The 25,964-nt window shown below is 39.5% G+C and overlaps 1 protein-coding gene and 1 pseudogene across 1 annotated transcript in view; both read left to right on the forward strand.

The window, feature by feature from the left end:
- The first annotated feature begins 2,336 nt into the window (after window positions 1-2,336).
- Window positions 2,337-25,964, forward strand: part of FAR1 (fatty acyl-CoA reductase 1) — a 54,135-nt gene continuing 30,507 nt past the window's right edge. The window contains exons 1-2 of the mRNA XM_016225202.2: window positions 2,337-2,407; window positions 24,224-24,419. Of these exons, the coding sequence (XP_016080688.2) occupies window positions 24,231-24,419 (189 nt within the window). The 5' untranslated portion in view covers window positions 2,337-2,407; window positions 24,224-24,230. The remainder of the gene's footprint in view (window positions 2,408-24,223; window positions 24,420-25,964) is intronic.
- On the forward strand, window positions 10,635-11,975 carry LOC107546719 (ferritin light chain pseudogene; annotated as a pseudogene).

A 25,964-nucleotide genomic window follows, 5' to 3' on the forward strand; every position in this document is an offset into this window, starting at 1 on the left:
CCAGCTTGGAGAGTGAACTGTGGTCTTAAGTCTACCTCTAAATAGCATGCTGTCCATCTGGGGGGGGGGGGGTCTCTGCTGGAGGCACACGTTACATACATGCTGGTGAGTCAAATGAGGTGACTTTATGCTCTCAACTCTAAAGTTATTTTTGAAAATCACAATATATTCATTAAACAATTACTTAATTTCTTAATGTGGGTTTCTCAGAACTCAATATGAATTTGTTTTTGTATTTATAAAAAAGATATTTGCATAAAATTTAAAAAATTTGTAACGAAAGTATTCTCTAGAAATAGTACCTAATTACATATGGTATGCTGATAAACCTCAGCAGTGTATTTTTTTTTTTTTTTATCTTTATTGATTTCAGAGAGAGGAAGGGAGAGGGAGAGAGAGAGACAAACATCAATGATGAGAGAGTCATTGATTGGCTGCAGCCTGCAGCCTGGGCATGTGCCCTGACCAGGAATGGAACCCCGATCTCTCAACCACTGAGCCACGCCCGGCCGGGCTCAGCAGTATATTCTAAGAAGATGCCCCTACATTTTCTAGGCTGGGTTAGATCCTCTTTATATGTATACTCTCATCCTGCATTACACTGGAATTATCTGATTACGTCTGTCTCTCTATTACACCCTTTGCTCTATGGAAAATACTGTTTTATCTAACTTTAAGTGCCTAGTGCAGGAACAAGTGCTTTAAACAAAGTCATTTATCTGAACTGAACAACTTAATGATGAAATCACTAAATACGAATCCCATCATCTTTAACTGTTTTGCTGGTGCCCTAACACAGGTTAGAATTTTGTTCAGAGTTCTTATGTTTGTTTTGGGGGGAATATTATCGACCCATTTCTAAGAGTGTTCACCTGACCCTGGCTGTTTCAGAATTCTGCTACTGGACTGGGTTCCGGCACACATCTTGCCTCACCTAGGGGCATGTTCCATCCCGGAGGGTATGCAACAGTGTTAGCTTTGTGTTCTGTTTCCTCTTCCAAAAAGGACTGTACTGGGTGCTGGACTGTGAGCTCCTAGTTTCTAGGGTTCAGACTTACATGGCCACAAAGTAGGGAGCTCAGTAAACTTTCTGTAGTTTCCAATTGGGTGCAGCACCCTGGGTGCTTCTGTGCTACTAACAGGGCCAGGCGCTGAAACCAGCTCTAAATCCTCAAAGAAAATCACTTTGACTCATCTTGGCTCATCCTTAAAGTAACAACTTCTGTTATTCACCGCGCTAGGAGCTTTCACTCATTTAAAATTCTCACAACCCCCTTTTTATTTCCTCCTGAAGGTTGTGGCTTTGGAATGATTGGTAATTCCTAGTGGGATTGTTTATACCATGGAGTCCCAAGGAGCCTAAGGTTATGGTCATGGTATTAGTGCTATTTTCACAATCCTTTTATTATTAAAAAAAATTAAGATATAAAGTGTGTTGAGTGCACTGACCTTAAATGCAAGGCTCAATGAATTTTTACAAACGTACACATCTCCGTAACTCAGATCAAGACACCGAGCTTTTAAAACTCGCATCAGATTCTCTTGTGCCCCTACCATCCCCTCAGGGGTAACCATTATTCTAAATTCTTACACCACCGAAAAGTTTTGAACGAAATTATTCTGGAGAAAGTGGAATGGCCTGGCCCACAGTCCCGCGGGGCTGGAGAAGGCGGACGCTCGGCTCCCTCCTTTCAAAGGGCACCGCGGAGGTTCCAGGGGTCCACGGGAGCGCCGGCTCCGCTCTCGCCGATCCCAACCAGCCCGTCCAGAAGGCGCTGGGCCCCGCGTAGGCTGCCGCAGCACGCCACAATAGCCGCCGGCGGCCTCCCGCGCCAGCCGCGCCGCAGCCTCCCCACTCCGCGAGTGGGCGCCCCCGCAGCTGGACGGGCAGCCGGGCGTGGCTCTGGGCGCGACCCGCCTGAACGTGAGCGGCCAGGGGAGGCGCTCCCGAGCCCGGGATGTGGGGAGCACGCCCATTGGCTGAACTTTCCCCCGTGGGCGGTCCGGCCGCAGAGCCCACCTCCCCGGCTCTCTTTCCGCGCTCCCATTGGCAGCTCGCGTTCCACCCGCGCTCGCTCCCGCCCCCTCTCCCTCCCGGATGAAAAAAGGAGTTGGGGGTCGGAGGCCGAAGAGGGGAGGCGGGTGAGCGGTCCTACTGGTAAGGGGACTCGAGACAGCCAATCAGGACAAGACGTGGAAAAGAGGCGCCGCGCCAGCCAGTCACATCCCGCGGTCCGGTCGGGGCCGGCTGACGCGTGTGTGGGTCGCAGCCAATGGGCGTGTCGCTACCCGTCCTCTCTTCAGCAGCCGGCCGGGGGTGGTGGAAGAGGTAGTGAGGAGAGCGCGACGGCGGCGGAGCCATCGCTGGACTGCCGGGGGAAGGCGAGGCCCAAGCCTGTGCGTCTAGGTGAGAGGCAGGACGCCGGGCGGGAGAGCCCGGGCTGCGGGCCCCTGCTCGCCTGCACCGGGCCGCCGCTGCGGGCGCGGGGAAGGCAGGCCCGGCCTGGTCGGGGGTCACACCCGCCCCCGCCCCAGGCCTCCCAGAGCTGGGGGCGCCCGCTTCTGCCCCGATGGTCTCCGCTCGGTCCGGCGGCGCGGCCGCGCTCCGGAGGGCGGGGACCGCTGGTAGGGCTGTGGGGAGGGGCCTGGTGTGCTGCTGCGGAGCCTGGGGGCGCCTCCTGGGGTGGGGAGGCCGCTTAGAGCTGGTGAAGGTGGGGCGGGGCAGTTCTCGGAGGAGCGGGCTGGTGAACTCCAGGGTGGCACTGAGAGGAGGCCTGTGATTGCAGGATTCCAGGGATGGGGAGGAGGAGAGGGATGGGAAAAGGGTGATGCACCGAAGAGGGTGCCCGAGGAGAAGGCGCGGAGCTGGGGAGTGGTGTTGGCCTCTTGGAAGTAGGCATTGTTTGGGGGGGGGGGGAATCAGCTGGGAGTGAAGGGACGACAGGAAGGTGAAGAGAGGTGGACAATTGGGGACACGTGGATCTGGAGTAAGAGGCACCTACTGAAACCGGAAGGTGACTGAGAGAAGATTTTAGGTGAGATGTGGCCATGGCTGTTTAACTAGAAAGCGTGAGGTGGCTAGTTAAGGGAAAGTATACGAGGAGCAGTCAAGGTAGGTTTATGTATGGTAGCTGAAGGGTGTGGATCTTTTGAGTGAGTAATAATAACTGTCGGCTTTGGCAGAGAAAGGAGAGCCAAATGCCTCAGGAAGGAGCCAGTCGGCCAGGTTCCTGGGTTCATTCACTGTAGGCATCGAGGGCCTAAACGCTCAGACTTGATTAACTCTCAGTACTGAGGCTGATCGATCTCCCTCCCCAACCCTTCTTGACAGTTCATCTAATTGTTTTGCCTCTGCAGCCCACACGCTCACTCTCAGAATTAATGGCACAAGTTGTTTGCTTTTGATTGGATGGCGGTGAAGAATCGCTTAATTCTTTACGTTAAAAAAAAATGTTTATGTTGGTTAAAACAGTGTCAGAAGATACTTTTAGAAAATCTGCCCTATAGGGGAGTTTCTCAACTATCTTGTTGGGCGTGTGTGATATTAGCATAAAAATGATGCAAGATCTCTTACAGTAACACAAGTGAGAGTTAACTGTAAGTACAATACTGTTATTCAATAGGATCAACCGTTTTGATGTAGTAGCATTTGGTTATCATGCTTGCTGGGAAAATTTTCAGCCTTGGGAAGTTTTATAGCGAAATAGGTTCAAAGTTCTTTTCATTTAGAGCAAAGACAGGCATGGTATGTGTCTATCACTGCTACTGCCTTTCCTTTTTCAAGCTTTTGAATTTTTATTTGTGGGGTAAGGGCAGAGGTTGGGGTCAGAGATGAGGTAATAAAAAAGAAAGAGTGGCTCACTACCAAATTTCCAGTAGATTTAAGTCGGGGGAGGTGGTAGGCACTGAGGTATAATTTCTGCTTGAGGATAGGACAAAAAGATTGTGAAGTGTTCAGCACTTTTGACAAACATAAAATAGTAGGGTCAAGATATAAACCAAAGAGGGCATTCGTTATATAGTGTGCTTCCTTATTAACTAGATCAAAGCGTTATAACTAATGGATAATTCTTTAGGATGTAGAAATAATTTTGTGGAAGGCATTTCTTGGTAATGCTATTCATTGATCACATTTTACTCTAAGTATAGCAGAATACCTCAGTGCTGAGGCGACTCAGAGCAGAGAAGTAATCTGAGTGGTGTGGAGTTAATCAGGGAAGTTTTCCCGGAAGAGGTGAGTTTTGAACCGTCTTTTGAACTAGGAATTGGGATATGGGTATTGGAAGACATAAGAATTATAATGAGTGACAAATTAAAAATGGCTTTAAAAGATTGTTGAAAGTTTGAATGAAGATTTAAGGTGTGGACTTCAACTAAGTCTGTTGTAGCTTAGTTGATAAATGATGATTCTTTGTGGTGGTAAGAGAGAAGAATTAGAATAGTTGATGATGGGTTGGAGATAGGTAGTAAAGGAAAGAGCACAAAAATATTTTTTGATAGTTATAAGAGAATATGGTGAAAGTAACTTGGGTTGAGAGGTAGATTGGGTGTTCAACTATGTATAATAAACATTTTTGGTCCTGCACTAGATTATGTTGATAATAGTACTGTAATTTGTTGGATGCTAATTGGTGCCAGACATTGTTTTGAGCCTTCTAAGCATCATCTTCCTTTGATTAACCCTATTTTATAGATGAGGGAACTGAGATTCCGAGAGATTTAATTTGCCCAAGGTCCCATAGCTAATAAAGGTCAGGATTGGCACAGGCAGTCAGTAAACATTAATTGAGCATCTGTTTCATGTCAGGTACTGTGTTAAGTGCTGGAGATTCAAAGTTGGTAGCAAATCCAAAGGTCAGGTCTGAGCCATTTTTTTAGAGATTGTCATGAGTTAACAGAAGAGAGCTAGGGAAGAAAGATTAGTTGGAGGGACTTTTGTAGACACTGAGGAATATACTGTCTAGGGAAACTTAGAATTTTAAGAAAGAGGAAGTAGCAGCAAACTATGTAGCTGAGAGACTCAGAAGAATAAGGATTGAGAAGAAACCATTGAGTTAAGTAAGGAAAAAAGTAATGTGAATTTAGTCTCAAGAAAGCCTGAAGATATTAAAATAAAGGCCAATAGTTCATCATGTTTAAGACAAGTGCTCTATACAAGTGTAAAATTTGGTATGATCACAGTTATGGTCAAATTCATAGAAAAGATGTTGCCATGTCCCTTTGTAATATTCTAATCTTTGGCTGGTAAGATTGTGGGTGGTTTAAAAATGCTTGTACTTTAGTATTTTTTCAAATAAAAAAATGAGCATTATTATTTTTGTAATTAGTGGGGGGAAATTATTCACCTGAAATGAGGTAATAGGGAGTATGCGGGTGGGCTAATGCTAATCTGAACTATGTTTGGGGTCAGAGAAAAAGACTACCTTACTTCACTGCCTACTGCATATGAGCCTCTTTGGTAGGCACATTCCCATCTTGGAAAGACTGTGTTGTTACCTGTGCAAAAGTCCTGAAACTACATGTTGAAAGATAGCGTGTGCTTAATCTGAGGGATCAGGTTACTGAATCATGAAGATACGGTTTGGGCTCTTCTGAACATTGTTTTCTTTGTGATTAATGACTGAATTATAGGTTAAAAAGACACCAAACCACCCATAAAGTTGAGTCATTTCAACTTTGTGTTTTGGCCTTATACTCTTGCCCCTTCCCACACATTTGTTCTGTAGTTCCTCTCTCCAGTGGGTTTGTAATGGGCTTAGAGTCTCAGTTCAGTAAAACAATATGGAAGTGCTAAATTTGCATAAAACTAACTGAAACACTGAAAATTTGTCATTGTTTTCTGTTCCCAATTTGAAGAAGAAAAGAGACAAATTTCAAGGATGTAAGCTTTTTTCATCAAATTTCTCCAAAGGAAACTGGAAGGATTTGCTCTATGACACAGTACTGATTTATTTCAATCTCTAAAGGAGAGGGGAGGAATCTTGTAAGTCAAGAATAGGTTCTAGTTTTTAGTTCAGTTTCATTTGGCCCATAGGAATTGTGGGAGAAAACTTGGTATTTCATCTAGGTACTATACTTTTTCTCTTAAATTTTCACATTTAATTTTCATACAATTCTCTAAGGTGGCTTTCCCACTTTACCGATGAAGAGAATGAGGCTCAGAGTAGAGTAGTAAGTTTCCAAAGGTTGAAGAACTAAGTGACAGAGGTGAGATTCAAACCTTGCTTTGTCAAACTCCAAAACGTATGCATATGAGACAAATGGCAAGAAGAACTTGTTTATGTGAATACCTGCAATTGAAAGAAATGCCACATAGCCTTAGGTATTTTGTTACCTTAGAAGAAGGGATTCTTGCTCTGTTTGTGCCTTATGACTGTCTTAAGTGATAGTGATTTTTGTGTCTTATAGAGTGCATTATATTACATTTAGAGGCGTGTTTTCACATTTTAGTATTTTTTGAAATGATGTATTTTCAATGCTATATTTATTTTAAAGTGTTTATGAAATGGATACTATGTCTTAAAGTTTAATGTGTGTCAGAATTGAGGTAGTGTGGTATATGCATATAGTCTTCATGTATAACTCTTTTAGCAACTTGTATGCATTTTCTTCCTTACCTCCTCTCTTTACTTAGCCAATTTCTTTTTTAGTATGGTATAATATAGAACTGAAGTATATATTAATAATAAAATAGTCATTCCCTTTAGCTAGTGAATATTATAGTGTAGAAGAAAATATTGTGATGTAGAAAATCCACATTGCACTGTGAATCAGCAGATCTGAGTTTTAATTTTGGTTTTGCTAGTAACTTGATGTGTGACTTGAGACAAGTCACTTCCCCTCTCTGAGCTTTAGTTTCCTCCTCTGTAAATTGGAGTGGAGTGGGGAACTTTTAGACCTGTCTAGCTTGAACAAAGTGTGTGCCCTTTTTCTCATAAAAAATGTGGATGCCATAAATCCCTTTCTTAAAAACTGTATTTATTGCTTTTTACTATTTTTTCTTTCTCTTCATCTCTCTGTCTTCCTGCCCTGCCCCCTTTTCCCATGGACCCTTGAGGGTTAGATTTTTAATTTATTAGAGAGGGTGAATTATTTTTGATATCCTACATTTACCAGGACAGGATATCTGAGAAAGTAGGTGCCTAATAAGTAGTTAATGAATGAATAAATATGTTTTATCTGAGTTAATAAGAGAATCATTTAAACAGAATACCATCCAAAAGCTGTTGAACTTTCATTGAAAAGTAATTCTGCCTAAAGAATGAAATGTGTTTTGTAAAGTAAATTTATCTGCTCTCTACTGGGCAGGTGTACACAGAAGAAAACTACTGGACCTGTCTATAAGAAGCTCTTTGTTGAAGAGGCAAACTTCTTTAAACTTTGTATTAAGGGAAACTGCCCACATAAAAATACAATAATATACATATCACCAACTTTAACAGTTATCAATTTGTGGTCAAGCTTGTTTCATCTGTACCTCCACCCACTTCCCCATTATTTTATTTTGAAGCAAATCCGTAGACATTTTTACCAATTATTACCAGGTAGTATGATAAGTGTAACAATAGACATGCTAATCTAAGTGAAGTGGAAATTGTTTTATATATGTTTTGAGACTATGGATTATACTGTGCTGGGTAAGAGAAATTAGATATAGTAATCTGCAGGACAGGGATAATGTAATTGGGGAGACTGAATATACATATATAAAATAGAATGTAGTGAGATCACACGTCAAAATTGGTTCTAGAGGTTCTAAGTGAGAAATGATATTTCTGAATGAAAGGATTTAGACAGGGAGAACATTTAGAGGGGGAGTTAAGAGTGATCACATGGAGAAAGCAAGTAGAAAAATTTAATTTTAGATTTATAGAATAAGTTATATCTAAATCTGTATATCTTTTAGACCCCTGCAGGATGTTATTGACATACTGTAGATCTCACATCAGTACTTGAAAGAAGCCAATTGCTGTGAAAGAAGCCAATTGCTGTATTACAAATTAGGACATACTACTTTGTGAATGTATCACTGTCCATGGTGCATTATTTGACACATTCCATTATAAGTATCTTAGTCCCACGTGTATTACTGGATCCATTTTATCTAAAATGTTTGTGTGTATCATCAGCTTTCAAGTACATTGTTTTGAGGTTTTAGATGGTGGCGGGAATGTGTGTGTTTAATTGTTAACCATGTGACATTTTTAGAATTTGAAATACTTAGTTTACATTATTCTTGTCTTTTATGGAATTCTTGCTAGTCACATGAGCAATCCTTCTTGAATTTAAAGAATTCTTACCATTATAGCTTATTATTTTGGAGTATTGACTTAAATACTTTGAAATATTAACTGGAAATAAAATCTTAAAATATATTCATAATGCAGAGATTCTTAGTCAAAGGTCATGAATCTATTTGAGTATCTCCTTAAAGCTTTGTGCCATCTCAGAAAAATATACATATACTTAGTTTTTCATATAATTTCAGGGGGTTAATAAGGCTCTCAGAACCTACTCAAATATCCTTGGGGGCCTGTGGATTCTGGTTTAATGAGCCGTTCTTTAATGTATAGGCAGAAAGCCTACTGCTAAAATTCAACTCAAATTTATTTCTGTGTACTGCTTACCTTTTATAAGCAGTTGTGTTTTTTTTATCATTGAGCGATAAAACTATAAAACTCATTATGCAAATGCTTAATTTAAAAATATACCACTTCTTAATTGGATTCTTGGGGGAAAACAAGTTATGCCAGTTTAATAAATATGTAGGAATGATTTACCAAAGATTTTGGAATAAGTATATGGTACTTTATATAATGGCTGCTATTTATTCTGAATTAACAGGAAGTAGAATATATGATGTAAGAATGAAGAAATGCATAGATACTGTTTTTTCACCGGTAAAGAAAAAATTTTCTTTTACTTATCTTGCCCTTACATAGTTAAGATCTGTGGAGGAAAGAATCTGTTAAAGTATTTTGTGGTTCACATTTGTGTTAAAATAACTCCTGGGCATGATACAGGGGTTTAGAAATGTATTTTGGGCTGACATTGGATTGATTCTCAGTGGAGCCTAGAGATCTAGTTTCAAGGATGGTCCTAAATAAGTTTCTTAGAAATATGTTGTTTTAAAAATGTGGATTGTACATAAATGTAATCAAAATAATGGTTATTGGTATATGCAGAATCCTCAGGAGATAGAAACAGGTGAATTAGCTGCTATTGGGACATCTGACTCTGCAGAGCAATACATATGCTGTTTGAAGATCAGTGAATATTAGGTGTATTGCTTTAAAGTGATAACCCTTGTGACCTATTAGAGTTAATAATTCTCTGAGTATTTAATGTACTATTAGGAAGTAACTTATTCTGTTACACAGTAATAGATACATAGACTTTGAGAGCTAGAAGAGGATTTAACCATCAGTGATTTGGCCTCCCCTTCAATGAATTTTACGAACGATCAGAGCAGTTAATTGACTTGCCCAAGGTGAGGTGGTTAGTGGCAGTCCCATTAGTGTATTCATTACCCTACTGATGTTTTGTTAGTCTGTTGCACTTACATATTTTGGCTGTCTTCTCATTTTGGATCTCAGTTTCCGGAGAAGGAAGTATCTTAACACTAGGGTTTTTAGCATTGTGACTTTGATTCTCAATTGATAAATTGACTAAGAATTCCCTGAATTTTTATACTGTAATGTTTTTACTTTGCTATGCATGTTCTCATTCCATCTTTAGCACAGTAACCCATAGTTATAAGGCTTATTGGGGTAGGCTTTTTAGGGGCTTGAGTCAAGTTCACAGTTGGACACAAATACTGAGAATCCAGAAAGTCATCATTTCCTCATATTTTCTATACCTTTCTAGGTTGATGATCTCTGCCTGACAGCATTCATTTGAAAGCTGTATCTATAAACCTGGTAAAGTTTTAAAGACAAACCAGAAAATGATTTTTGAGAAGAGGGTTTGTTATGAGATTTAGTCATTTTAAGACATTTCTGGAAGCTTCTCACTCAGAACTAGAGACTGGAGGGCTTATTGACATCCAAGTTCAGAGAAGTTATTACTTCCATGAAAGGCCCTGATTCCAAGTCCTTATGTCATATTTGGTTGGTATAGACCTGGTGGCCAGGGAGAAGACCTGCTCTTACAATTAATGACCCCAGAGCCAGGGTAAGGACTCTTAGAACAGTGACTCTCAAGGTTTCTTAATCCTGACCCTTTAGCTGGGTTATTCTTCAGCTCAGTAATTCCCACTTTCTAGTGGAATAATAACTAATTGTCAAACTACAAGCATTTTGGGGGAAGAGGGATTTTCTTCAGCAGTTAGGAATAGGGATGGTTCCTCGTTTAATCACACAGAATATACCGCTTGTCCTAAAGTTTAGGCTAGTTAGAAAACTGTAGGCCTAAAATCCCAGTGATACAACTGTATAATACACTCTGAAGTTTTACTAAAACAACTAAAGCTTAAATGATATTAATGAAGCTCAACTAATGGTAATTTTTTTGTGTGCTTGTTGTTTTGTTAATCCTCACCTGAGGATATTCCTTTTTTTTTTTTTTTTTTTTTAGAGTTGAAGGGCAAGAGGGAGGAGAGAAAGAGAGAGAGAGAAACATGTGAGAGAGATACACATTGATTGATTGTCTCCTGCACTTGCCCCAACCAGGGCCAGTGATCAAACCTGCAACCCAGGTACATGCCCTTGACTGGGAATTGAACCTGCCACCCTTCAGTGCACAGGCCGACTTTCTAACCACTGAGCCACACAGGCCAGGGCCTAATGGTAATTTTTAATTAAAAAGTAAGAATAATGGTAATTGAAAACTATGACCTGCTAAAGACAACACAACTTCACTGGCAGTGAGTGTCCCTTTTGAAAATGAAAGAATTCAAGGCAATGCCCTCGTTGTTCCTCCAGATCGATCTCTTGCTTCAACAGTGTTTGGATGGAACAAACCCAGGGACACCCCTTCTTCCAGCCTCTGACCACCCTCCAACCTCTTTTTCAGTCACCACCTTTGGAAACACCTCAGTCATCCTCAGCCTCTGAGACCAGTTAACACCGTTTTTTTTTTCACCTTAACTCCTTATTGCCCAACAACTATGAGCTCCAAAATTCGTCAGAATTATTCCTCTGAAGTGGAGGCTGCTGTCAACCTCCTGGCCAACCAGCATCTGTCGGCCTCCTACACCTACCTCTCTCTCGGCTTCTATTTTGGCCGAGACGATGTGGCTCTGAAGGGCATGGGCCACTTCTTCCGCGATTTGTCTGAGAAGAAGCGCCAGAGCGCTACGCATCTCTTCAAGTTGCAAAACCGGCGAGGTGGCCGCGTTGTCCTCAAGGACGTGCTGAAGCCTTCCCAAGATGAGTGGGGTGACACTCAGGATGCCATGGAATCTGCCTTGGCCTTGGAGAAGAACCTGAACCAGTCCGTTTTAGATCTGCATGCCCTGGGTTCTACCCACGCAGACCCTCAGATCTGCTACATCATGGAGAAACACTTCCTGGGTGAACAGGTGAAACTCATGAAGAAGATGGGCGACCACCTGACTAACCTCCACAAGCTGGGCAGCCCCAAGGGTGGGCAGGGCGAATATCTCTTTGAAAGGCTCACCCTCAAGCACGACTAGGGGCCTTTGGAGCCCAGAGGCCTTTGTGGGGCCCCTTTGCGTTCCCCTGGTGTCTGGCTTTTGCCTGAGCCTCTCCAAAAGCACTAGCTGTTCTTTTAACCTCCCTGGAGCCCTCTCCCATGCTTTGGAACAAATGGAAGCAATAAAGCTTTTGGCAGCAAAAAAGAAAAGAAGAAGAGAATTCAAGCTTTTGTTCCTGGCTGGTAGCTCAGCTGGTTACCGGTGAATGCAACACCAGTGAATGCATAGATAAGTGGTACAACAAATCAGTGTTTCTCTCTCTTTCTCCCATCCTCTGTAAAATCAATCAATAAATAAGAAAATAAAAAATATGAAAGAATTCAATCTTTTGAATGTGTGTATGTGGTAGGAACTTTGCAGTATTGTGGGTTACGGCAACCAGAGTTATTATATACAAATTAAAGTCTTTGGTACATCTGATAGTATGCTCATTTTGTAACTCTTAACATGTGACTTTTAAGTTTATTCAGAAGGAGCCTTATGAATCAAAGGAAGGCCATGCTTTCTAAACAATTTGTCCATGGGTAGTCTGGCCCATTTTGAGGTCATTACCTTAGAAGGCAATCCAGTGTATTTTGGAATACTATATTTCACTTTTCTGAGTCTGAAAGTATTAGTATAAAAATTTTATGTCTTAGCTTGAAAACATTTTTATTATGGGAAGGAGAGACTAGACTACAACAGTTTGTTTAAAAAAGAATTGTGTGACTACGGAAATTACTTTTAAAAATTATTTTCTCCTAAAATGGCATTGAATACATGTTTTTGCAAGCAATGGGACAGTTTATTACCAAACTCTGTGTTAACAAGAGCACAGCCCTTCTTCTGTAGGCTTTAAAGTAGAGAAGTTACCCTATTGATATAGGCCTTGAGGACAGAAACATAAACAAAGGATTGTAGATAATGCTGAAAAATTTGTTTTCTTGTCAGCAGATAATTTTGATGCTGTACAATTGATACTTCCTCTCTGATGGAATAGAACTTCTTAAGATGTCTTTGTGTTTGATTTTTACATCACTCGGAGGAATTCTGAGTGTCTAATATTTTCCAGAATAAAGAGGCCTTAGAGACATTTTTAACTCTTGCTGAAGTGCCATGCGTATGGAGCAACATCAGTGTACAAAATACTTGTGTAGTGCCCTAAGAACTAATGAACCTATTGAGATTACTTATTATGAAGAACTACCTTTGACATTGAGAAAAATAGGATACAGAGAGTTAAATACTGGTATCAGGGTCTGTGTAGGCAAACAGAGAGGCCATTATACCTACTTCAATGGATGCTTACAACAGAGTTGGACACTAGCATCTTTTATTGAAAAAGTAATGTTAACCAAGATGCTACAGCTATTCTTTTGTTTGTGGAAAAATGCTTTGTAAGCCTTAATTTTTTAAAAAGAACCCACTATTAGTTTGATTACAGTAAATAGTTTGTACATTTTGAGTGTGCATTTGGCTTTTTATTTGCTGCTTACAGCTTACTCTCAGAGAGTGTGGTGTGTTTTTTTTAATTCTCACCCGAGGATAATTTTTCCATTGCTTTTCAGAGAGAGTGGAAGGGACGGAGAGAGAGAGAGAAATATCGATGAGAGAGAGACACATTGACTGGTTTGTCCCCACATGTACCCTGACCGGGGCTGGGGATGGAGCCTGCATCCGAGTTACGTGCCCTTGGCCGAAATTGAACCTGGGACCCTTCAGTCTGAGGGCCGACGCTTTAACCACTGAGCCAAACTGGCTAGGGCCAGAGGATGTTTTCTTTTATGTTGTGTCTTAATAAAAACACTAAAGATTCTGGAGTTACTAGAACCACTAGACCAGTGGTTCCCAGTATGCCTCCAGATGGGAGTCTATCAAAAATCTTAAAAGTATATACTACAAGGTGAGACCTCTTCATAGTCTAAACTAAAATGAGTTGGTTTTCTTTTACCTAGAAGTGTGTCAACTTCAAGTGATAACTTACTGGCTAGAAGCTCATAATTAAGCGAACATGGGATGACATTTTTTTATTCAGTAAATGTGGTTATTTGATAGGAAAAATATTTCCAAGTGTGAGACCCATGGGACTATTTTTTTAAAAAGGTATTTTGGATAACTAAAAAATGTAGTCAGGAACAACTCATTTCTTAGCCCCATGAAGTAGGTTTAACATGGATTAAATGGTTGACTGTCTCAGGAGTAACAAGCAGGGACTTCACTATGCCCTTAGTGGCAGATTGTATTTTCTAAAGATGGTTATAACAGTATCTCCCATCTTACATGTTCTTTCAGGGTGACCTTGACACACCTCTCACCCTGAGGTGGAGTTTATGTCCCCTCTCCTTGAATTTGGGTGGTCTTTGAATCATTTGTAACCAGTAGAACGAGGCAGAAGTTATACTGTATGACTCTCACGGCAGGGTCAGAAAAAAGATTTGCATAGCTTCTACCTAGCTCGCTAGAATATTGGTCTTGAAATGTTTAGCAGCTTTGTAAGCAGTCTAGCCTCAGATCCTCATGCTATAGCAGGTGGAGAGAACATCTAAAGAGGATCTAGGATCAGGAGCTAGAAACTGTTCAGCTAGAGCTTAATCAAGCTCTTCCCCAATTCTAACTCACAGGTACTGTGAGAGAGAATAAAATGATTATTGTTTTAAGATACTGAGTTTTAGAGTGATTTTGGTATATAGTAATAGTTAATCAAAACACTTCTTTTTATATAAACTTTTTTTTTTAACCATTCTTTCCTATACCCATTTGGAAAAGCTATTCCATCTTAGGTATTTAGTAAGAGGTCATTTTGGTAATTGAAACTATGTCATGTGTATTGGAAAGTGTCCCTGATATATTTACTATGGCATGGGAGCATATGTATATCTTTAGAAGGCCTTTTGCTCTGTGCCTTACTTTTTGTTACTATGATATTTGGCCTTATGATAGTTCCCTAGGGCTGCTATAACAGAATGGGTAGCTAAAAACAACAGATTTATTGTTTCGCAGTTCTGGAGGCTAGAAGTAAAAAAATCCATGTGCCCCCTGAAACCTGTAAGGGAATCCTTCCTTGCCTCTTCCTACCTTTTTTTGTTGGTAAGTTTGGTATTCCTTAGGTTGTAGCTACATAACTCCAACATCTGCTTCTAATATATGCTTTTGTTGTCACATGGAATTCTCCCCGTGTATTTCTGTGTCTTCACATGGCCCGTTTATAAGGACATCTACTCTAATGTGACATCATTTACCTTAACTAATTACACCTTCAAAACCCCAGTTTCCAAATAAGGTCACATTCTGAGGTACTGGGGGTTAGGATTTCAATATGTCTTTTTTGGGGGAACACAGTTAAATCCAAAACAGGCTTAAAGGGAGGTTGGTATAATTATGTTGTAACCATTTGCACATTTTTACACCAGATTAGATGTGAATGGGGTTTTTAATCAGTGCCCATGAGGCTCTATTCTTTTCATGTTAAGTCTCCCTTCCCTCCAGTGTAACACACATAATACACATAAGATTTGATAATAGTTTTAAACTGTTTAGGCTCGTTGACCCCTTTGAGAATCTGATAAAAACATTGGATTCTTCCCCTAGAAAAAGGTAGAGACACACATATAAGTACACACATGCAAACACAGTAATATTTTGGATGAAACTTCAACACTGTCCTAGACACCCCCCCCACCCCCCACCCCCAGTTCATGAACTTCTGGATTAGACAGTTACTCATTTCCATTGGTTAGAGATACCTAATCCCTATTTCCCTTTTAGTGGAAAAATATACAAAAGGGGGGCAGGGAGGAGGAAGCAGAGGTATATTCATATAGGATTCCTTCATGGTCAGTTTCTGGGGGATTTTCATATTTATGTGATATTTACCATGTGTGTATCTCTATTCCTGCCCCCATCCCTCATACATAACTTTTATAAATATAAATATACAATTTATAAAATTGTAAATAACATACCTTCCTGTAGAGAAGAATAAGCTAGGTTCTTTTAGACCTGTATACAGTATGTAAACAGACCTTTATCTCTTGTCAGAGTGTTGGGTTAGCTCTTGACCTCTTTAAATTCTGTGTTTTTTTTTAATTATTGTATCAAGATGTTTTTTAACAGGGTAGTGGTCTAGGGTTTCTGAGTCTGTGACAGGATTATATTCTGTGCTCTTCACTTGTATCCTTTTCTCCAAAATAATATTGCCCAAGCCTCACCCCTGAACATCTTAATGGGCTTTCCTTTGAAAACACAGATTTTTCTACACATCTTGAAAAGACTACAGATCATGTCTTCATTTTGCATCTAGTCTGTGGCATATTGATATTTCTGAATCCTGGCGTTCAGAAATGTTGGTTTGTTTTTGAAGCTATTATCTCAAACAAGTACTTACTGTTCATTTTACGATGATATGCACAGTAACTAGTAATACTGAAATCATAAGCAATGAATTTTTAGACCTTGCTGGTTTCCCATAGATGCCTTTCTCATTTGTAGTTCATTTTCAGAATATGGAATATTGTGAATCGTTATTTGAAAAGAGGTTGGCAAATTATGTCCTGCAAATTGTCGACCTGTTATTCTGAATAAAGTTTTATTGAAATACAGCCACGTCCATTCGATTGCTTACTATCCATGGCTGATTTTGTGCCTCAAGTGTCAGAATTGAGTAGTTGTTACTAAGATTGATTGTATGGCCCACAAAGCTGAAAATATTTACTACCTGACCCTTCACAGAAATTTTTGCCAACTTCTGGTTTAGAATATTTTGGTACATGCCCTTGGCCGGAATTGAACCCGGGACACTTCAGGCCACAGGTTGACGCTTTAATCACTGAGCCAAACTGGCTGCGGCAGGAACCTTTTTTAATAGACAACTGAATGGACCTATAGCTGTAGGTGGGGGAAATTTTGTAGTAGCTAAAACAAGGAACTAAGAGTCCTTACAAATGCTATTTGTCAGATTTTACTGTTTGTGTTCAATATTTATTAGTACAGAAGGAAACATACAGGTAGAGCTAGTCTAGACTTTACTGCAGAATTGTATTTGGTAGTTCTGTGTACTTGACTGCTTGATAAATATGGTGAACATAGGGGATCTCTCAGGAGGGGCATCTGATCCTCAAGATCAACATTATCTTGAGGGAGGGTGAATTTCTCACATTCCATTTAGGAAATCAACACTTTCATAGTTAAGTATACTTGTCATCTGGTTTTTAATCTAATAGATTTTTCATCTAATAGATAAATGGAATGAAAATTTAAGTAATTAAGATTAGCAGAAGATAATACCTTTTTTTCTTAACATGATGCTAGTATTTTATTTTTACTTTAAAAAAGACTTGTCAGTTTTTTTCTAATAACATGAAAATGAGTTTGTAAAATGTTAGACAAAAGATAGTGGAGACTGGCTAATTGAGGGGAACATTTATTCTTTTAAATACGTTTTTTGGCCCAGCTGGGCGTGGCTCAGCGGTTGAGCATCTAGGATCCAGGAGATTGGGGTTCGATTCCCCGTCAGGGCACATGCCCGGGTTGTGGGCTTGACCCCCAGTCTGGGGCGTGTAGGAGGCAGCCAATCAATGACTCTCTCATCATTGATGTTTCCATCTCTCTCTCTCCCTCTCCTTTCCTCTCTCTGAAATCAATAAAGATATATTTAAATATATATATATATATATGTTTTTTGGCATCCTCTGATTTTTCTATTTTACAAAAATAGTAGTTTTAAAAAATGTATATACATGCACATAGTACATAATTTTAAAATGTGCAAAAGGATATATAATGAAGAGTAACTGCCCCTCAGCTCTGTTGCTCAGTTGTCCATTTATCCCTCCTAGAGGCAACCATCAATTTTCTGGCTTTTTTTTTTTTGCCAGAAATAATCTATGTATTTATAAGTATATACATGCTCTTTTTTTATTCCTTTACCTTTTCCATAAAAGGTGGTATTATTAGACATTATTTCATCTTGGCTTTTAAAATTTATCATGAATGCTTTTCCATAACAATATATGTTAAACCACCTCATTCCTTTTTTTAGAAGCACAGTATACCATTATAGAAATATGCCAGTTTTCCCAGTGTCCTATTGGTGGACGTTTCGTTTGCAGTCTTTTGCTATCAATGTTGCAATGAACACATCATTTTTTACACATTACAGATTAACTTCAGGATAAATCTTTAGAAATAGAATTGCAGGGTCAAAGGTAATGGGCATTTAAAATTTGATAGGTGCTGTCAGATCCCCCTCAAAACCCCCACCCTACCCCACCCATCCTCCTAGAGGTTGTGCTAATTTATAGCCCTATGAGCAATATAAGAGTCTCTATTACCTTTGTTGATTTATCAGTTTTTTTTGCCTTTGTAAAAAATGAATCTTGTCATTTTAATTTGGATTTTTCTGAATGAATCAGGTTGAGTGTCTACTAACGATTAAGAGCCATTTGTATATTTTTTTCTGTATACTTTCCATTTATATCTTTTGTCCATCTAATTAATTGTTGGTCTTTTTTTATTAGATTACAAATGATCTTTATATGTTAACAGGAATTGTCCCTTTCTCTTTGATCTGATATACTTTCTTTTCTGGCCAATTGTAGCATTTTGAAACATTGCATTTTATGTTTGAGACCATTGATATGTAATGTAAAGGTGTGTGTGTATGTGTTTGTGTGTATGTGAAAAGTGGAATATTCCTAATATATATGTATATATATATTTTGCTCCTTTTCAGTAAGCAGATTATTAAATAATCTTGGCACTCAGGAAGCTGGGCTTCAGTGGTAAGCTAACAGTGGGCTGTGGTCTAGTGGAATCTTTTTTTTCCTCCTAATCCTTACCTGAGGAGGTGCTTAGAGAGAGGAGGGGAGGGGGGAGGCGAGAGAGAGAGAAAGAAGGAGAGAGAAACATCAGTGTTTTTCAATCAGTTTTCCTCTGTTATGACCCCCAACCGGGGATTGAACCCGAAATCCAGGCATGTGCCCTGACCGAGAATTGAACCTGCAACCTTTTGGTGCACAGGACAGCGCTCAACCAATTGAGACACTCTGGCTGGGTGGTCTAGTAGAATCTTGCTTGTGTGTGACCTATTGAATTAGAGTCTGTGTTTTAAAGTCTTCAGGTCATTTGTGTGAACGCTAAAGTTAGGGAAGTGCTAGTAGAGAATTTGCCTGGCCTGAAAGGCTGTAACCTCCCAAAGAAGGTATACAGATTACTGTTTGTGTGGGGGCTAGGGTCTCATGAACTTGGTTCTAAATTGGACTGCTAAAAATATTTGAGTGGGTTTTTGTGCCTGGAGGAACTGGTCGCAGGGTGTCTATGGATATGGCTTTATTTATCACTGGAATGTTTCATTTCCATAGGGTTCCTGAGGGTCCAGAATTTATTAGGATTTAAATAGAATTTCTAGGTAGAGGCTTTAGGTTTAGGGACAAGTTATGGGGAGAGGAAACTGATGAGAGCTGGGCAGACTGAGGAGTTCAGCCAGGAGGAATAGCGTTTAAGTCTGCATTTAAAGCTCCGTGGGAAAGCAGAGTATTAACCCAGGAACTGGGACAGAAACTCAGGATCTTGGTCTAGGCCAGGGGTCCACAAACTTTTTCTGTAAAGGACCAGACAGTAAATATTTTAGACTTTGTGGGCCATAAAGCCTCTGTTGTGACTATTCAACACTGCTCTTGTAATATAAAAGTGAAAAGGGTTCCTAGACCCAATTCCAAAGTATATGTAGGAGGCTCCCCACACCAACAAGCAATACTCGGACAGTAGCAGGGTGTCTGAGAAGTCAGCTCAATTCTGACACTATCTACCTGGAGATAGCTTCAGACTGCCCAGATAAAGGGCTCAGTCCCATAAGACCACTCTCCACATCAGATGCCCATCACAAGCCCAGTTTGTTACCTGTACTTCTGATCTACTGGCTACAAATTTGATGTTCCAATGACCCCTTCAACTCAAGATGGAAGTTATAAGTCCAGGTTGTTACAGGTTGTCAGAGGTTCCCACAACCCTCTCCTTGCTTTCAATTAATTTGCTAGAAGACTTACAGAACTCAAGAAAACTCATTTACTCACTAGTTTACCGATTTATTACAAAGGATATTAACGGATACAAATCAACAGCCAGATGAAGAGATATGTAGGGTGTGGCCCCAAACAAAGGAGTTTCTGCTCTTGTGTAGCTTGACGCCCAGTACAGTGGCACATGGAAGAGTTTTAGTTCCCCATTGTAGCAGCTCTCCAAAAGGGGCCCATGAGCTGTCCTTTTGGGTTCTTATGGAGGCTTCTTTACATAGTCATGACTGACTAAGTTATTGGCCAACCTCAAGCCCCTCTCTCCTCCCAGGATTTTAGGGGGTGGGGCTAAGAGTTCCAATCCTCTGACCACGGGGTTGGCTCCTAAAGCAACCAGCCTCCACCCTTGAATGGGGTCCAGAAGTCACCTCATTAACAGGAAACACCTGTTTTGTTTGCGTTCCTCCTTAGGAAATTCCAAGGATTTTAGGGGCTGTGAGCCAGGAATGGGGATGAAGACCAAATATGTATTTTTTATTATAAATGACAATAATACAGAAAGCAACTGTGGATAATCCCAAAGCTGTGTGTGCCTGTGTTCTAATAGAATTTCACTTATTAAAATGGAATAGGAGAGATTTGTCTCGGGTCAGTAGTTTGCAGCTTCTGGTCTAGACTCACACTGTGAGAATAGGGAATAATCTGAAGCTTCTCAGGTACATGCCTCAGGCTCCTCTGCTGCGTAACAGATTTCAGATTTAAGGCAATGGGCTGCTATGTACCTCCTACATTACTGGTGAAGTCGGGCCTTGTAAAGCTCTGCCAGGTCTTTTCTCAGTGCAATGACTGGGTGGGGTCTTCAGGTAGAAGCTCTTTATTACCTGAGCTGGACAGGTACTAGATTCTCATGGTTAGGTCAAAAGACTTTTTAATCCTGTTTTGTTATTCCATTTTACCTTGAAAATGGTTTAGGCAGTGTTTCTCAAAGTTTGGTTCTTAGCAACCTGCCTTAAATCAACTGTGGTTCTTAAATTTGGAGATGGCTCTTCTAGAATTATTTAAAACTGATGGTGAGTTCTAGGAAGGTCATTAAAAAAACAAAACACCTTTTAATGTTGGAAAGAGCATCTTAAAAAGAAACTTCCTTTGAAGTCTAATACAGAGAAGTTTGCAAGTACAGCTTAATCAGGGAATAATCATAAAGTGAATTCACTTGTGTAATCAGAGACAGGTCAAGAAGTAGAAAATATTAGAACACAGAAGACCCACTTAGTGGTCCACCCTTCCTCCCCAGAGGTAACCACTATTGATTGTAACTTCTGACATCTAGATTAATTTGCTTATATTTGAAATTTATGTAAATGGAATCACACTAAATGTGTCTTTGCATCTGGGTTCTTTGGCTAAAATTTAAGAATTTTCCTGATAGAATATGCCATTATTTATCCATTTTACCTTTGATGGATATTTGAAATTTTTCCACTTTTAGGATGTTACAAATAATACCTCTATGAATTTCCTGTTCTTCACATCTTTTGGTGTGCCTCAGTAAATATTACCTAACAGATTTCCAAAGTGACTGCACCCATTTCCGTTGTACTAGTAGTTTTAGGAGAGCTCTAGATCTATACCACCATCCAGGGTAGAGGGATTACCTGGGTATATTGCTCTTAATAAAGCTGTGCTGAGACTATAGCGTGATTTCCTACCTTAGAAAGCATTCGAAGGCTTCTTAACCCTTCTTTCAGCTAGTTAGAAGGGATTGCTCATCATTTGTTGCATTAAGCCCTCAAAAGTTTGATTTAAGCCTGTTTCTACTAAAATCATTAATTTCTTTCCCAAAATTAAAAAATGGGTATCTGTGCATGTGAATATACCAATATATATCCAGAGATAAAATAACTATTAGTCTTACTTTGGTAATAAAATTTTTTTTCCTAGTCAAAAAATAATGCTCATAAGTAAATGACTCCAGAAAAAAAAGGACCATTAAAGATTTTCAGACTGAAATATTGTGGATTAGACTGATTACCAAGGGATCATACTGAGAATCACTGCCAAAGATGTAGAGGGATATAATTATGTGCCCAGTCTTTTGTGTTTTATTACATTTACCCTCACACAAATGCTATAAAGTGAGGGGGCAGTGGGTATGCTGTCTATATTCTAGAGATGAGGGGACTATAGAACCAAACAGGTAAGTAAGCTCACTACCAAGATAAATGTCTCTTGTGAACAGTGCTGCTGTAAACAAACATTCACGCACATGTTCTTGTTTGGGTACTTGTTTGCAGTTCTTCTGGGGTATAAGCCTAGGAGTAAAATTGCAGGGCCATATGATAATTGTGTTTAACTTTTTGAGAAGCCACAAACTCCCACAGCAGTGGAACCATTTTACATTCCCACTAGCAATGTCCACGGGTTCCAATTTTTCTACCTCCTCATCAATACTTTCTATTTTCCATAATTTCTTGGTGTTTTGAATGGTACTATTGTCTATATAGTTGTTTGTTTTTTGACTTAATTTTCTGTGTGTTTTTGGTGTACAGGAATATGTTTTTTTTCTATGTACCTTGTATCTAGTGACCTTAAAATTCACTTGATAATTCTGATAGTTTGTGTATTTATTGGATTTTCTTTGTGTATCTGAATTTCTGATTTCCAAGTGCTATCTTATTTTTTGTTCCTTTTTCATAGTAGTTTGTTATCTTATGGATGCAATATTCTGTGAGTGGTTTGGAGGATATTTATTAGAATTTAAACTCTCTTTAAATTTTTTACTACCTTAGTTTCCTTTGTTGTTGATTCTATTGCTTTTTGTTTTGGTCCCTCTTATTTTGTAAGTACTTTATAGATATCTGGTGATCTTTGGTTATCTATTTATGTTTACAGAGGACTAAGATGGTTGGTTTTGGTAGCTGACATTGGCTTCCTCTCAGTGTTTTGAGGTCTGTTTTTCTAAAAGAACTTTTCTCCAAATGGGATTACTGATTGAGAGCTCTGCGGGAGTTTGCTTTAAGGGCCAGAAGCAGCCAGTTAGGTTGGAGACCTAAAACTTATTCTGGGGCTCCAGTGCTATGAAGACTTTTCTTTAGGTTGTTTTTGTTTCCTTTCTCCTGATCCCCCTCTTCTCCCACCTCCATATGTGGATGTTTGGCACAGCCTCAGGCTCAGCCCTACTTCTCTTTTATCCCTAGCACCCCCATGCTGGATGCTCTTCTCCGAGATCTGGATACTAAGCCTGGGGAACCAAAGTTTATACAGGAAGTAAGACTGTCGTGAGTGGCTCTGCTGTTCTGTGAGCAATCGTTTAATTACATTGATTTCCCTTAATTCAGCTTCTTTTCCTGAGTTTGGTGTTTTCTGTTTAGGGGGCTGGGGCAGCTCTTGTTTCCTTATAGTCCTTGCCTATGCTTGTTTTGCTCAGTTTGTTATTTCCTATGCTGTGGCTTCTTTGGCCAATCAATCTCATCTGTTTCTTTTAGAATTTCTTCCCCTCCTTTTTTCCCCTTCCCTGCCCTGCCCTGCCCTGCCCTGCCCTGCCCCTGCCCCTGCCCCTGCCCCTGCCCCTGCCCTTGCCCTTGCCCTTGCCCTTGCCCTTCCTTTCCCATCTGTCCCTTTCTTCCTTCCTTCCTGCTTATTGTTGGGTCTATTTCTTATTTTCAGATTATCATGAATTCTTCTTACAGTTATGAAAAATTTGGACACAAAACACATGTATCTACTCCACAGCTTAAATAAAAAATAAGTGCAATCGAAACTCCTTATGCTTTTCTCTGATTGTATCGCAGCCCCCTCGTGCATCTATTAATATTGTGTGTATTTCTAAACAATAAAGAGCATTGTTTTGAATGTGTTTGAGCTTTGCATAGTGACATACCGCATGAATCCTTCTGCATCTTGTTTTTTTCCATTTATCATGGTTCTTTTGTTTCTTCACTCTCTTAGCATACTGTCTTTCCTGCTGGTTCAGTGGAATTTGGATAAGGAGGAGAAGTCAGGCCATGTATTTCTAGTATAGCTTTTTAAAAAGGGAGATTGAAGCACCTTTTGAATACATTGTCACTATAGACATGTCAGAGAAAGGACTTGGTGTTACCTCTTCTTGTTTCAACTGGTAATGATAGGTGAATGTGACACCTTGCCACGTTACACAAGCCAGGCAATTGAGTCTTGCTGCTGACCTCTATTTGGTGTTATAAATCCTTTTGGAGACAGACACCATTCATTCGTGTTTAGGGTTTAACTGAGGTTTAAATGAAGAGTTGAGTTCTTATTGCTGGAAGGACTTTTTACAAGCCATTTATTACAAACTATACTAAACAAACCCAGGCCCAGAAAAGGTGAGTGACTTGTCTGAGGTGATCGGGGGAAAACACAGGGATTAGAAGCCGTAGTTGCAGTTCCTTATTTTCTTCTACCTTACTGCAGTGAACCAGAAGTTAGTCTTCTTTTGTTAACATTCAACTTTGATTTTTTGCCTGTCTTTTAAAATACTTATTTGAATGCCAAGAGATTTTAGTACATAAGAATGAACATACATCTTTGAATTAATGCCTACTTGTTGTGTTTTCCTTAGGATCAGAATGGTTTCAATACCAGAATACTATGAAGGCAAGAATGTTCTCCTCACTGGAGCTACTGGTTTCCTAGGGAAGGTGCTTCTGGAAAAGTTGCTGAGGTCTTGTCCTAAGGTGAATTTAGTGTATGTTTTGGTGAGGCAGAAAGCTGGACAGACACCCCAAGAGCGAGTAGAAGAAGTCATCAGTGGCAAGGTAAGTGTGGAAAATAATAATTTGGAGGAGAGGAAAAAGTGGTGGTTGTGTATATATTTCTTCAGTATTCTGAAAAAATTTAGTAAAAAATACCCTACAGAATGGCAGTAAACTGGATATGACTTGTGATCAGTAGGAGAAAAAAGCTTTTCTCTATGATGGGTAAAATTGCATAACAAGTTCTAAATTACTTTTATGGTAGGTATTTAATGTGTTTTTAGAAAATTTGAGCAGGTTATTTGTGACTACTAGGTATTTTAAGTAGACTTCAGAATATCATCATAATTAAGAGGTAGTTTCTAACGACCTCCTATGCCGTGAGACAATATACTTTGATACCACTTAAAAATTTGTAAGCACTGATTGCTCCCTACAACAGTATTAAAGGGAAGCAAAGTCACATACTCCTATTTGACAAATAAGAACATGACAGAAGGGTCAAATAGAGTACAAGAATATGTCATACATTTTGAACCTTTAGAAAAATATAGGGTAGGCAAAAGTAGGTTTACAGTTGTGAGTATGTGAAACAGTTTATTCTTGTATTATTAATTAATTATTGTATTGTTTTTCATACAAACAGCTATAAGCCTACTTTTGCCTACCCCTGAATTGCTAAGAAAAAATGGAAATGAGCTAGAGTAAAATTATTTCACAGTCATAAGCTTTTGAATACTCTCAAAATGAATGAATTTATCTGACATTCATTCATAGTAAGTTTAGTATAGTTAGCTATGTAATTTTTTAGTTATTGGATAGGTATGTGGTAGTGGTACCTTTTAACCTTTAATGACTTACATTTGAAAAACAAAAACAAAACCAGAAACCTCTGAATCACTCTGAGTTAAAGATTGCTGAAAAGTGTAAAAAGATACAATGATTAATTATAGACTTACAACTCTCTAGAGTTAATAAATAAAAAATTTATTAGACATGATTTGTTTTCCAGTCGGTTTTGATCTTTATGAGAAATCCATTAAGTAGCTAGTTAATAGTAACTGACATTTGTTGAGTACTTACCTTGTGCCAGTAATTGTGTACAAAGCATGTCACATGTGTTTATCACAATAACTCTTTAAGGTAAGTCTGGTGTTATTCCCATTTATAAGATCATATAGTTAGTGAGTGTTTGAGCCAATGTGTAATTCTGGCAGTCCACCCAGAGCTTATGCTCAGGTAGGGGCGGATGTTGCTAGATCCCATTTTACAAATATGGACAATGAGTCTCAAGAGTTTATAATATTATCTGAGGTTATGTAGCTGATTGATGGTGGAGATAACACAGGTGACTTGATAACAAATCCCTATTATTTTTCCACTTCATAACATTTCTTCCCCAATAGATAAGAAAGTAAGGGAAAGATGATGGAAGGCTTTGCGGTACAATGGGAGAAATCGTTTTTAGAGTGATGGAGGTGCCACTTTAGGTCCAATGGTCAGAAAAGTTCTCTGAGGTGACATTTGGGCAAAGTCCTGAGTGAATGAGGAAGAATCCATGTGGGAATGTGGAGGAAGAGTGTTTCAGGCAGAGGAAATGGCAAGAGC

This window comes from Miniopterus natalensis, chromosome 11 (assembly GCF_054644295.1).
Source record: "Miniopterus natalensis isolate mMinNat1 chromosome 11, mMinNat1.hap1, whole genome shotgun sequence".
Classification (NCBI taxonomy): domain Eukaryota; kingdom Metazoa; phylum Chordata; class Mammalia; order Chiroptera; family Miniopteridae; genus Miniopterus; species Miniopterus natalensis.